General features: G+C 43.9%; 2 protein-coding genes across 2 annotated transcripts in view; one reads left to right on the plus strand and one right to left on the minus strand.

Moving 5' to 3' along the window:
- LOC124775306 (serpin B6-like) overlaps nt 1–6,292 on the minus strand; it is a 278,486-nt gene extending 272,194 nt beyond the window's left edge. Inside the window, exon 1 of the mRNA XM_047250142.1 lies at nt 6,167–6,292. Within this exon, the coding sequence (XP_047106098.1) occupies nt 6,167–6,292 (126 nt within the window). The remainder of the gene's footprint in view (nt 1–6,166) is intronic.
- Nucleotides 1–12,480, plus strand: part of LOC124775307 — a 314,651-nt gene that overhangs the window by 104,694 nt on the left and 197,477 nt on the right. The window contains exon 2 of the mRNA XM_047250143.1: nt 6,283–6,389. Coding sequence (XP_047106099.1) covers nt 6,291–6,389 — 99 coding nt within the window. The 5' untranslated portion in view covers nt 6,283–6,290. The remainder of the gene's footprint in view (nt 1–6,282; nt 6,390–12,480) is intronic.

The raw sequence follows: 12,480 nt of genomic DNA on the forward strand, positions 1-12,480 counted from the left end.
TCTTCACCGATGAGTGTCACATATGCTTTCAACCAGACAATCGTCGGAGACGTGCTTGGAGGCAACCCGGTCAGGCTGAACGCCTGAGACACACCATCCAGCGAGTGCAGCAAGGTGGAGGTTCCCTGCTGTTTTGGGGTGGCATTATGTGGGTCCGACGCACGCCGCTGGTGGTCATGGAAGCGCCGTAACGGCTGTACAATACGTGAATACCATTCTCCGACCGATAGTGCAACCATATCGGCAGCATATTGGCGAAGCATTCGTCTTCGTGCACGACAATTCGCGCTCCCATCGTGCACATCTTGTGAAAGACTTCCCTCAGGATAACGACATCGCTCGACTAGAATGGCCAGCATGTTCTCCAGACATGAACCCTATCGAACAAGCCTGGGATTGATCGAAAAGGGCTGTTTATGGACGACGTGACCCACCAACCACTCTGAGGCATCTACGCCGAATTGCCGTTGAGGAGTGGGACAATCTGGACCAACAGTGCCTTGATGAACTTGTGGATAGTATGCCACGACGAATAAAGTGCAAGACGACGTGCTACTAGGCATTAGAGGTACCGGTGTATACAGCAATCTGGACCACCACCTCTGAAGGTCTCGCATTATGGTGGTACAACATGCCATGTGTGATCGTCATGAGCAATAAAAATGGCGGAAATGATGTTTGTGTTGATCTCTATTCCAATTTTCTGTACAGATTCCGGAACTCTCGGAACCGAGTTGATGCAAAACTTTTTTTGATGTTTGTGATAGTTGGGTTGGGAAGTCATTCCGCACCCACCTTATGCACCTGATCTCGCGCCCACCGAGTTTTACCTTGTCCTCTCGCTATCGAACAACATTCAAGGAACTTTCTTTCTGGATCAAAATTTCTCTCCGAACATGGCCCAGCGAGGTCTTCGCCTCAAAATGACGTGATTTCTACAGTTGCGGAATCGAAAAGTTGCCCCAGAGTTGGCAGACTGTTGCAAAGAGTGAGGAAGAATATTATTATTATTCATGTAAGGGCCAAACAGGACCACACGTGGTACAATCCATCAATGTCGCTTTTGTTGGCTGGCCATCCTTTGTGTCTAAATTTGTTTCATCCTTTCAGAATGAAATCTCTTCCTTTTATCAGATCACGGTGTTCCAGTCCGTTTTATAACTTCTTTCCGATCAACTTTCCAATCACATATCTTTTGAAACTTCCTGGCTGATTAAAACTGTGTGCCCGACCGAGACTCGAACTCGGGACCTTTGCCTTTCGCGGGCAAGTGCTCTACCATCTGAACTGACTCACGGCCGGTACTCACAGCTTTACTTCTGCCAGTATCTCATTCTGGGCACATATCTTTTGTCTGAATGTTTTTCTATCTGTAACGTCTGTCTGAGTTATACCGGCTACTCTAGGATCCTCCTTAATCGCAGCGATCCATTTAATTGGCTCAGTTTTGGCCTTACTTCTGTTTTCGTAGAATTCAGCTATTTGTTTTGTGGGTGTCATTCTTTTAATGTGCCCAGAAATTTAAGTCATCGTGTTAATCTGATCAGTTGCCATTTTACGACAGCAAACTTCGTTTGCAGCTTTTTCCAGACCGTTTTCTCGTATGATTTCCCCCAAGTGTGTCAATTGAGAAACCCTTGTTAGTTTTCCATATTTCGAGTTCAAAATGTTTGGTGCTTGGTTGTTACATGTCATATATTCCGTTTTTTCGAATGATATTTGAAGTCCTACGTTTTCCACGACTTCTTTGAGAATTTCAGTTTGTATTTGACCTGTGGTATTATCCCTAATTAAAATTGCCAGATCATCTGCAAAGGCCAAGCAATATACTCTAATATTACGTCTTCAAAACGTGATTGATGGATCTAGAAGGATAATACATTATTGATGACTAAAGCGTTTATTATGTGTACCTGCTGTGTTTATTAAACTTATGGAAAAACGCTACGAACTTACGCATCAACCCAATACATGAGGAACCCTCGCGAATAGCCTCATATAGTTTCCGACGCTGTCTATTCGGTCGTTTACATTCATGGTGCACAGTAATGATCCGTAGAATACACTGGAAGCTGCTTTACATCTGAAGATTCCTCTCACAGATCTGGTGTGACGTACCTTGCACTAGTATTTTCTTCATCAGCCGACCGTGCTCTACTGTATCGAACGGCTTCTAGAAGTCAAAAAACACGGCATCTACCACTATCTGAGTCTTGTGGACGAACAGAGATTCCGGCAAAACTACCACAGACACTTGACTGTCGTGGTCGAAGCGGTGGATCCTCTTTAAATATTCCGATCCGTAATAGCCGCTGGACGGGCCGCGCCGCATATAAAGTTTCTCGTCGGTTCACCAACTGACAACAAAAAGCTGTCCCAGCCGTACCGTGCAGAAGCACATCCTCATTATAGAGTTAAAGATGCATCGTTACACACGTGTACCACAGTTCACCGTACGTCTAGGGACACAGGGGTTAGGACAACGCTGGTACACCGCCATTTGACTCTGGAAACACGAAAGAAGTTGGCGTGGAACTGTGATGCTGATAATACATATATACGGGGTGTTTCCGTAAGAGCTTGCAAAAGTTTAACAGGAACAATTTGAGGTAGGCAACATGGGGCCAGCGAAGCCCCTTAAGGAGATAATAGGAATAAAATCACATTGTTGTTGATGTTGTGGTCTTCAGTCCGTAGACTGTTTTGATGCGGCACTCCATGCTATTCCATCCTCTGCAAGCCTCTTCATCTCTGAGTAATCAGCCCTGTTACATATGAGAACAGTGAGTTACTTCCCTACTTCGAAATTCATGCCTTTAGACGGAATGTAATCACAAATCTTTAACATAATGCAGCGCTTCAGCAACCGTGAATTGTTCAGACAGTAAGAAATTCAGCCTTCAGTTGCAAGGTAATTTTGTTTTCCCTTGAGGCTAACGTGTGATCCTTATTCCTGGCCCGGCATAGCTCCATCTCCTTTTTCTTATTTTCTTTAATATTGATAGACATAATCTTATGATTATGCGTCTTTATTCTGTATTAGTTTTTATTCTGCGGCATGGCCAACGTTTGGCCCTCAAAATAATTTAATTTTTGTAGGTATCACGATGTTCCTTGTTATGAAATCATTAGACTGATGATGTATTTCAATGTTTAATATATGTCCGTACCGGTTAATTTATAGGTTCTGAAGAAGATACCATTATTGGCATCGAAAACTAGGAAACTAAAAAGAAAAATTTTCCTTGCAACTGAAGGCTGAATATCTTATTGTCTGGAATGTAATCAGGTCAGTTACACGTGAGAGCAGAAATGTGATCATATACCAGAGAGTTACTTCCGTATTTCGAAAGTCATTTACGGTAGGTGAAATATAAGTAATGGATTACAGTTTTAGACTGATGGACTTACTAAACACGGTTTTCTGAAATTCCTTCACCAAAGAAAACAAAGGAATTATTCCAGAATTTCAATGAAGAATAGCTCCCATGATTAACTTAGGGGTGGATAGCCTCGGTGCAACGAAGCAGCTTAAAAATGGCTCTGAACAGTATGGGACTTAACATCTGAGGCCATCAACTTAGAACCACTTAAGCCTAACCTAAGGACATCACACACATCCATGCCCGAGGCAGGATTCGAACCTGCGACCGTAGCAGCAGAGCAGCATTGCGGTTCCGGACTGAAGCGCCTAGAAACGCTCGGCCACAGCGGCCGGCGAAGCAGCTTCAATCCCGTAATAAAGGAAAGTGTTCCAGTCCAGATTTTGTAGCAAGTAGTTTACTTGGAAAGTCTGCTAACACTATAGCTCCATGCTTAACTGCCATACACAACCGCTCGACGAAAGCTCCTTGCCTGAAGAATGGAAAGTTGCACAGGTCACACCAATACTCAAGAAAAGAAATAGTAGTAATGCGATGTATTACAAACCCACATCACTAACGTCGATTTGCAGTAGGATATTGACACATGCACTGTGCTCGAACGTTATGAATTATTTCGAAGAAAATGGTCTACTGCCACGCAGTCAGAATGTATGCAGACAATACTGTTGCTGTGAAGCACAAGTAGCTCTTTATTCGCTCGCAGTAATGAGTACTGTCGACGGAGGCCCTCATATGAATTCCATATCTATAGATTCCAAGGAAGCTTTTGACATCGCTCCTCACAAGTAGCTTCTAATAAAATTGCGTGCCTTTGCAGTATCGTTTCAGTTGTGATACTGGATTCGTGGTTTCCTGTCAGCAAGGTAACAGTTCGTAATAATCGACGGAAAGTCATCGAGTAAAGCAGAAGTGATATCTGGCATTCGCGAAGGAGATGTTATAGGCTCTCTGTTATTTTTAATTTATATGAAATATTTAGGAGACAATCTCAACAATCCTCTGTTTACAGATGATGCTGTGATTTACATCTACCAAAATCATTACAAAATGATTTAGACAAGACATCTGTATAGTGTGAAATATGGCAACTGACCCTAAATAACGAAAAATGGGTGTCATCTGTATGAATACTAAAAGGAATTCGTTAAATTTCGGTTACACAAAATTACACACATCTAAAGGATGTGAATTCAGCTAAATACCTAGGGATTACAATTACGAACAGGTTAAATTGTAGGTAATGCTGTGTGGAAAACAAACGAAAGAGTGCGATTTATCGTCAGAGCACTTAGAAGGCGCAACATGTCTACTAAAGAGACTGCCAAAACTACTTTCATAGGTTATCTGTTAGAGTACTACTGTGCGGTATTCGATTCTTACGATGTATGATTGATGGAGGACTTCAAAGATATTGGAAGAGGAGCAGTTCGTTCTGTATTATCGCGAAAAGGGGGGGGGGGGGGGGGGAGTGTTACGTATATGATACGCGAATCGAAGTGGCAACATTAAAACAAAGGCGGTTTCCGTTTCGGACGAGATCTTATCACGAAATTTAGATCGTCAGCTCTGTCCCCGGAGTGCGAAATTATTTTGTTGTGTTCGAGTCTTGAACGGTCGAGAAATAGTGTGAAGTTGATTCGGTAAACGCTCCGCAAGACACTTGATTACGAATTGGCGCGTACTCATCTGGACGGTGTAAATGGACGATACTGATTCTGGAGGCATAAGAATGTCGCCATAAGATGGATTTTACATTGGACAGATGAAGCAGGAAATAAAGACGTGTTACGCAGGACAGAATAATGTGCAAAACAGTTATCAGATATAGCTTCATGAATTCAGATAAGTGTAGTGCTTTTTTTTAAAAATCATGTAGTGCTTTTAACAGAGAGAAGATACGGTTGACAAGTAATGTTTCAGTTATCTCCGAAATCGTTGAGAGTAAAATACGTTTTTACCTGCTGTATTCTTTCAGTTTGGTTCAAGCTACCACCTGTTAACAACGTGCGTTTCCTCGTCAGGCCCCCTGCAGATAGACGATGTTACGTTGCCCAATGGACGTTGACCCGTTCGCAGCGGTTGTCGAAGACGTTGGATTCGCCAGAGGTGGGTGCCGAGGAATAGTGGGTGCTTAAAAAGAAAATGGAAATGAGCGTATGGCGTCAGTGGCCGGAAGTTCCCAGGCGGGAAGTTCGGCCGCCAAGTGCAAGGGTTATTGAGTGCGACGCCACATTGGGCGACTTGCGCGTCGACAGCGGGAATGAAATGATGACGAGTACAGCACAACACCCAGTCCCTGAGGCGAGAAAATCTCCACCCTAGCCGGGAATCGAACCCGGGACCCCTTGCATGGCCTTCCAACGCGCTGACCATTCAGCTCTTGGGGCAGACGCTTAAAAAGAAAGCGGAAGTGATTGGAAGGACAAGTAATCTGAATGGTACAGTGACTTTCCTCAACTTGGAACAGCAACTTCTAAAGAGACCATTAGGCAAAGTCCAGTCGTTACACATAATCACAATAGAGAGAAACTGCTGTTACCCCTGCTGAGGCCTCGGCTGCTTCTTCTAGTTGACTGTGCTGGCTCCGTTGCGGCGTCTTCTTATGCCGGCTCGGTGGTGACGCTACGTGCACAAGCAGCAGGGGGTGTGTACTCGAGCCGGCCGCGGATTGGCGAGGCCGTCACACTGTTTACTGCAAACCTCGCGATGCGTTCTGCCTGGTGTGGTATCGACACTGTACGACACCACAGGATACAATGAATGTGTCCACATACACTTACCTCATCGATTTTGTACACAACTGGGACCTGAAGGGACCACTTGGAACCATAATTGTCTGAGGTGTGGTTGTTGAGCCTGGTGAGTGACGTGTCGTTGTTTGTTGATGGTGTTGCAGGGCGGAGCATGCTGGCGCTGCTCTTGCTGACCATAGCGACGAGTGTCAGGACGGCTGCCGGCTTGGAGTGTCCGCTGACGCCGAAGAACGTCAGCTGCAGCGACCAGGTAAACAGGCCTCCAACTCGGCCTCAGCTCATATCTACGTAACCTGCTCGTACCTAAGTAATATCGTCTCTCAAGCTCTTCTTCTTCTTCTCTTTCTTCTTTGACGTCACCCCTTTTGTAATAGACACATAAGTGGTCCCTATGTACGGATGCCGATACTGAGATGTTCATTTCGGCAGCCTCGATACTATCAGTGCCATCGCAACGTCACATGATTATAAGCTCTGTCTGTCAGGGACAGAGTGAAAGGATGGAGGGAACGACGAGGGAGAGGCGATCATTATGTCACATACTCTGTTAGTCGGAGATTCATTAAGAGCGATGTTAAAAAAAAATAGGGGTTTCCGATGGCTCTGAGAACTATGGGACTTAACATCTGAGGTCATCAGTCCCCTAGAGCTTAGAACTACTTGAACCTAACTAACCTAAGGACATCACACACATCCATGCCCGAGGCAGGATTCGAACCTGCGTCCGTAGCAGTCGCGCTGTTCCGGACTGAAGCGTCTAGAACCGCTCGGCCACCGCGGCCGGCGCGATGTTTCAGATTGCAACGTTTTGTGAGACTGTACGCCCACGGCGCGATGGGGCTCCTTGTGAGCGATGATAATGTAGCATTACTGTGGGTGTAATCGCATCAGAGAGGTACCTATGAAGAGGCCAGGCTAAGATATGGTTCCTGAACAGGGGCGTCAGCTTTCATAAAAGTTGCAGGAGCAAGAGTCCTTATGACTGACTGATCTCAACTTGGAACACCAGCCAGCATGGTGTTGCTACACCATGTGATAAAAAGTATCCGGACACGTGGATGAAAATGATACAAGTTCGTCGCGCCCTCCATCGTTAATGCTGGAATTCAATATGGTGTTGGCCCACCCTTAGCCTTGATGACAGCTTCCACTCTCGCAGGCACACGTTCAATGAGGTGCTGGAAGGTTTCTTGGGGAATGGCAGCCCATTCTTCACGGAGTGCTGCACCGAGGAGAGGTATCGATGTCGGTCGGTGAGCCCTGGCACGAAGTCGGCGTTCCAGAATAACCCGAAGGTGTTCTGTAGGATTCAGGTCAGGACTCTGTGCAGGCTAGTCCATTACAGGGATGTTACTGTCGTGTAAGCACTCAGCCATAGGCCGTGCATTATGAAAAAGTGTTTGATCGTGTTGAAAGATGCAATCGCCATCCCCAAAAAACAGTGCGAAGCAAGAAGGTGCTTAAAACATCAGTGTAGTCCTGTGCTGAGATAGTGCCGCGCAAAACAAGGGGTGCAAGCCCCTTCCATGAAAAACACCAGAACACCGCCGCCTCAGTGTTTTACTGTTGGCACTACACACGCTGGCAGATGACGTTTGCCGGGCATTCGCAATACCCACACCCTGCCATCGGACCGCCACATTGTGTACCATGATTCGTCACTCCACACAACATTTTTTCACTGTTCAATCGCCCAATGTTTACGCTCCTTACACCAAGTGAGGCGCCGTTTGGCGTTGACCGGCGTGTGTGTGGCTTATGAGCAGCCGCTCGACCATGAAATCCAAGTTTTCTCACCTCCCGCCTGTCATATTACTTGCAGAGGATCCTGATGCAGTTTGGAATTCCTGTATGATGGCCTGGATATATGTCTGCCTGTTACACATTACGACCCTCTTCAACTGTCGGCGGTCTCTATCAGACAACAGACGATGTCGGCCCGTAAGCTTTTGTGCTATACTGCTGTACGTGTCCCTTCACGTTTCCACTTCACTATCACATCGGAAACAGTGGACCTAGGGATGTTTAGGAGTGTGGAAATCTCGTGTACAGACGTGTGACACAAGTGACACCCAATCACCTGACGAAGTTCAAAGTCTGTGAGTTCCGCGGAGCGCCCCATTCTGCTCTCTCTCGATGTCTAATGACTACTGAGGTCGCTGATATGAATTACCTGGCAGCAGGTGGCAGCACAATGCACGTAATATGAAAAACGTATGTTTTTTGGGGTGTCCGGATATTTTTGATCACATAGTGTATGTCGCTAATGCGGACAGCTCAAAGTAAGGGGGAGTTACAGCCACCACCGTGTTTCCGAAGATATACGTCTGTACTGTATGGTATACCGATAGTGCTACGGACTAAAATAGTTCTCTACTCGGCTACACGGGTGAGGTATATTCAGTAGGATACAGTCTTCAGAAGAAACAAAACTGGAATTCTATAGGGTGGAGCGTGGAATGTTGGATCCTTTAATCGAGCATAGAGGTTGCAGAACTTCAAAATACAAGCTACATTTGGTCTGAATTTGTTAAATATAGTGGCAGGAAGAACATGGTTTATTGCCAGCTGAGCACACAAAAGATTATCAACACAAATCCACCCACGGGTAATGTAGAAGTAGTTCCAACTATGAGCACAAAGCAAGACCGCGGAAAAAAAACAGTACCTACTATCTGGCTTCGATCACGTTGTAATCCCCTCCTTCCTAATTCCATCCGCGCTATCTGAGGCCGCCTTGCCACGGTTCGCGCGGCCCCCCCGACGGAGGTTCGAGTCCTCCCTCGGGCATGGGTGTGTGTTGTCCTTAGCGTAAGTTTGTTTAAGTTAGATTACCTAAGTAGTGTGTAAGCCTAGGGACCGATGACCTCAGCAGTTTGGTCCCATAGGGAAAAAAATCCAACTTATGTCCACATTTTATGAAGATTTTAGAGGAGCAAAGACAACAATAAACTTTCTAGTTTACTTAGCTTGTAATGCAGATTTGGCTCAAGTTCTTCTTGTGTAGGGATCAGATTCCTGAAGCTGAAAATGTCACATTTTAGATCCTCATGGCTGGCTTGATCGAAATAAATTTGAAATTTGTTCTTGCATTTTAGTATATCATACTGTCTTTTGATTTTTCACGGTAAAAAAGTCGAAATTACGTTGTTCGCACAAAATAAAAAAATACGTCCGATCACATCAGAGGCATGCTTTCGACTCTCATACTCTGCGGAAATAACAATATTCCAAAGGGTTTACAATTTTTCGTAACAAATGAATCCCTACTAGTTTTCGTTATATTATTAATTTACATTATTATTTCATAGATGAATCCAGAAATGAACATAGTAAACAGTACAGGATTGCGTGATTAATAATAGAAATTTTAAGTGTGCCCATAGTTCGTAATTTCAAATGTGCCAAAAATAATTTTAACTGTACTTTCAGAACCAGTACTTATCGACTATAACATCGAGGCTAAAAAATTTCGTAAAGTAATTAATTTTCATACATTTTAGCTTGAAATATAACATACTATGTTTAAAATTACATGAAAGTCTTCAGAAAAGCAACTGAGATAATACTGACCTGTTCAAAATTCGAAAAATAATACTGGTATCGATTAATTCTGTTGAGGAAAGGTAATGCTAGAGGAGGCGTCCGTAAGTGTTATTACCGTAAAGCGTGTGCTGGTAACGCCTGCTGCGAGCAGTGAATGGAATGTAAGATGGCGGAAGAGCTGATTCGTGAAGCCAATAAGAACGTTTCGGTTCCAAGAGTGGGCGAAAAATTATTGCATTTTTCACATTCTTTAGCGTAGTGCGTATAGTTAGTACAATGGGACTGAAGACTCGTGGAGGGACACAGATACAAAAAAACACATAATAAACTATTTAACACGAGTGATATTATGTTCTTTGGGATGTGACCTGTCTAAGCAGCAAAACGAGATTTTATTTTTGTGCTACACATATTTCGCTTCCTTGTATTCAAGAAACGCCATGTATTACAGCCCACTAATGACAAGGAAGCGAAACGGATGCAACAAAAACAAACGACCTTTTATTTATTTACAAAGAAGGGCAACATCTCCAAGAAAATAAAAATACAAAAACAAGGAAAGATTTCCAGAAAAAATGAAAATAATAACACCAGGATCTTACTGAAACCAGCAAATCACGCTGCGACTTGTACACCATGGCTGCACTCTCTACATAACCCACAAACAAACCCTCCTTTTCTCCTTTTTGACTGTATCTTCTGCGTCACACACATTCTAACACCTTTCAAAAAAATTTTTGCACTGTCTGGTTCCATGAGGAGGTCTCCTTATGGCCGGCCAGGTGTCTTCGATGCTGTTTGCGTGTGCACCCGTTTCGGGATCCTTAAACATCAGTTTATAGTTGACAGTATATGCTTACACCCTTCATCGTTCAACCTTTCGTACAACCAAAAAGAGTCGGAAATGACAGCCTTTCCTGGAAGGATGTACCCGCTGATGATACTAAGCAGCACCTTCTTCGTTACATTTGGGAACAACTTTGAAAAAAAACACTTATGGGTTCCTCTTTGGATTTTCCCGAAAACCCTCCTTCCTGTTTTTTATGTTCTCTCTGCCGTATTTTCTTCTTCCAAACATAGCCTCGTCGCCACCAAGTTTCTCACTTTCGTTGGTTGACCCAGCGACAAGTAACTGTAGAATTTTTGCGATACTTAACTTGCTTCCCTCAAACCACGAATTTTTTCTAATGCTGTAACTAATTCTCTGATCAGTCTTTTTACAGTTCCACTGCTCCCTATGTTTACCTTCTGTACAACAAATAAGGTTCATATCACCACCACACTTTGGACACTTTCTGCTACTGGCTATAAAACCGGGCGACATACACTATTTCACTACATTGCTTTCGTGTTCCATAAGGACAAGATTCCTGTTGCGAACTCGTTAGAAGGCCGGAGCAGAGCCGACCACAGTGGCCGAGCGGTTCTAGGCGCTTCAGTCTGGAACCGCGCTACAGCTACGGTCACAGGTTCGAATCCTGCCTCGGGCATGGATGTGTGTGATGTCCTTAGGTTAATTAGGTTTAAGTAATTCTAAGTTCTAGGGGACTGATGACCTCAGATGTTAAGTCCCATAGTGCTCAGAGCCATTTTAACCTTTTTTTTGCCGTAGCAGAAAACACAATGGAGTCAGATCGAACTATCCGCTCAAAAGAGGCTGAAGTCACCTTCTTCGGTATTTCTCATTGCCTACTTAGAAGAACACCAAATGCAGCATTATCATGTATGGGTTGTTCTTATAAGACAATTGGAAACGAACTCAAGTCCGAAAATAAATGCGCTTGACAATTTATTTATTTATTTATTTATTTTTTGTGATTTCGGCGAAACAGATCCATCACGCAGAACTACCCCAGTCGATGTGGTCTGATCACAAGAGTCTGTGCAACGCAGAAAAAGCTATTAGTGGAACTTATATTAATACCCACTTATCACTGCCAATACTGTCACAGATTTACAGACATCACTCTTACATTGACTTTGGGGTACGCTACACCTCAGAAGGACAACGTAATCAGTTTTCCGGCTTTCGCATTCGTTGGGCTCGCCAACTCAGAAGCAAACTATTGCCTCTGAACGTAAACTAGGCCTCGAACTACGCTACAGGCCACCCTGTCTCCACAACCAACCAGTTTTTTGCTTTCATATTTGGTGACATCGTTAACTCATAATGAAACTGTCGCATTCCCACCTAATCTAGACATCACTAGGCTACAGGTTATAATAAAAACACCAATATGCTATAACAGCAAAAACTCAAGAAAGAGTTGTCTACAGAAGGATTGTAGTTCATCTCTCATTGCAGCCAAAATTCACCAATATGCTATAACAGCAAAAACTCAAGAAAGAGTTGTCTACAGAAGGATTGTAGTTCATCTCTCATTGCAGCCAAAATTCACTACTGTACAGAATTTACGTCCAGTCAGAATGTCACGAAACAAAAATGTCCGTATTTTAGACGTGCTCCGTGATAACTTCAACATAAACAATATCAAACTGCCAATGTACATCGATAACAGAAACTCCAAAATGCAACAGAAGCAGAAAATTAATAAAGGGCCGCCCATAAAGCGTGAATTATTCAGAGCAGTCCACCACCAACACAACATTCCACATGCCACAAATCAAGTTTTAAATTAATGTAATTATGTAGAAAAGGCCTTTATGGCACAAACTGACAGAAACATTTCATAGGCTGATAGGACACATCCTGAGAGATGAAGCAATGGCTCATTTGTTAATGGAAGGAGTGTGAATGGACGGGTAAATGTTGTAGAGCGACGCTGAGGCTTGAC

This window comes from Schistocerca piceifrons, chromosome 2 (assembly GCF_021461385.2).
Source record: "Schistocerca piceifrons isolate TAMUIC-IGC-003096 chromosome 2, iqSchPice1.1, whole genome shotgun sequence".
Lineage (NCBI taxonomy): Eukaryota > Metazoa > Arthropoda > Insecta > Orthoptera > Acrididae > Schistocerca > Schistocerca piceifrons.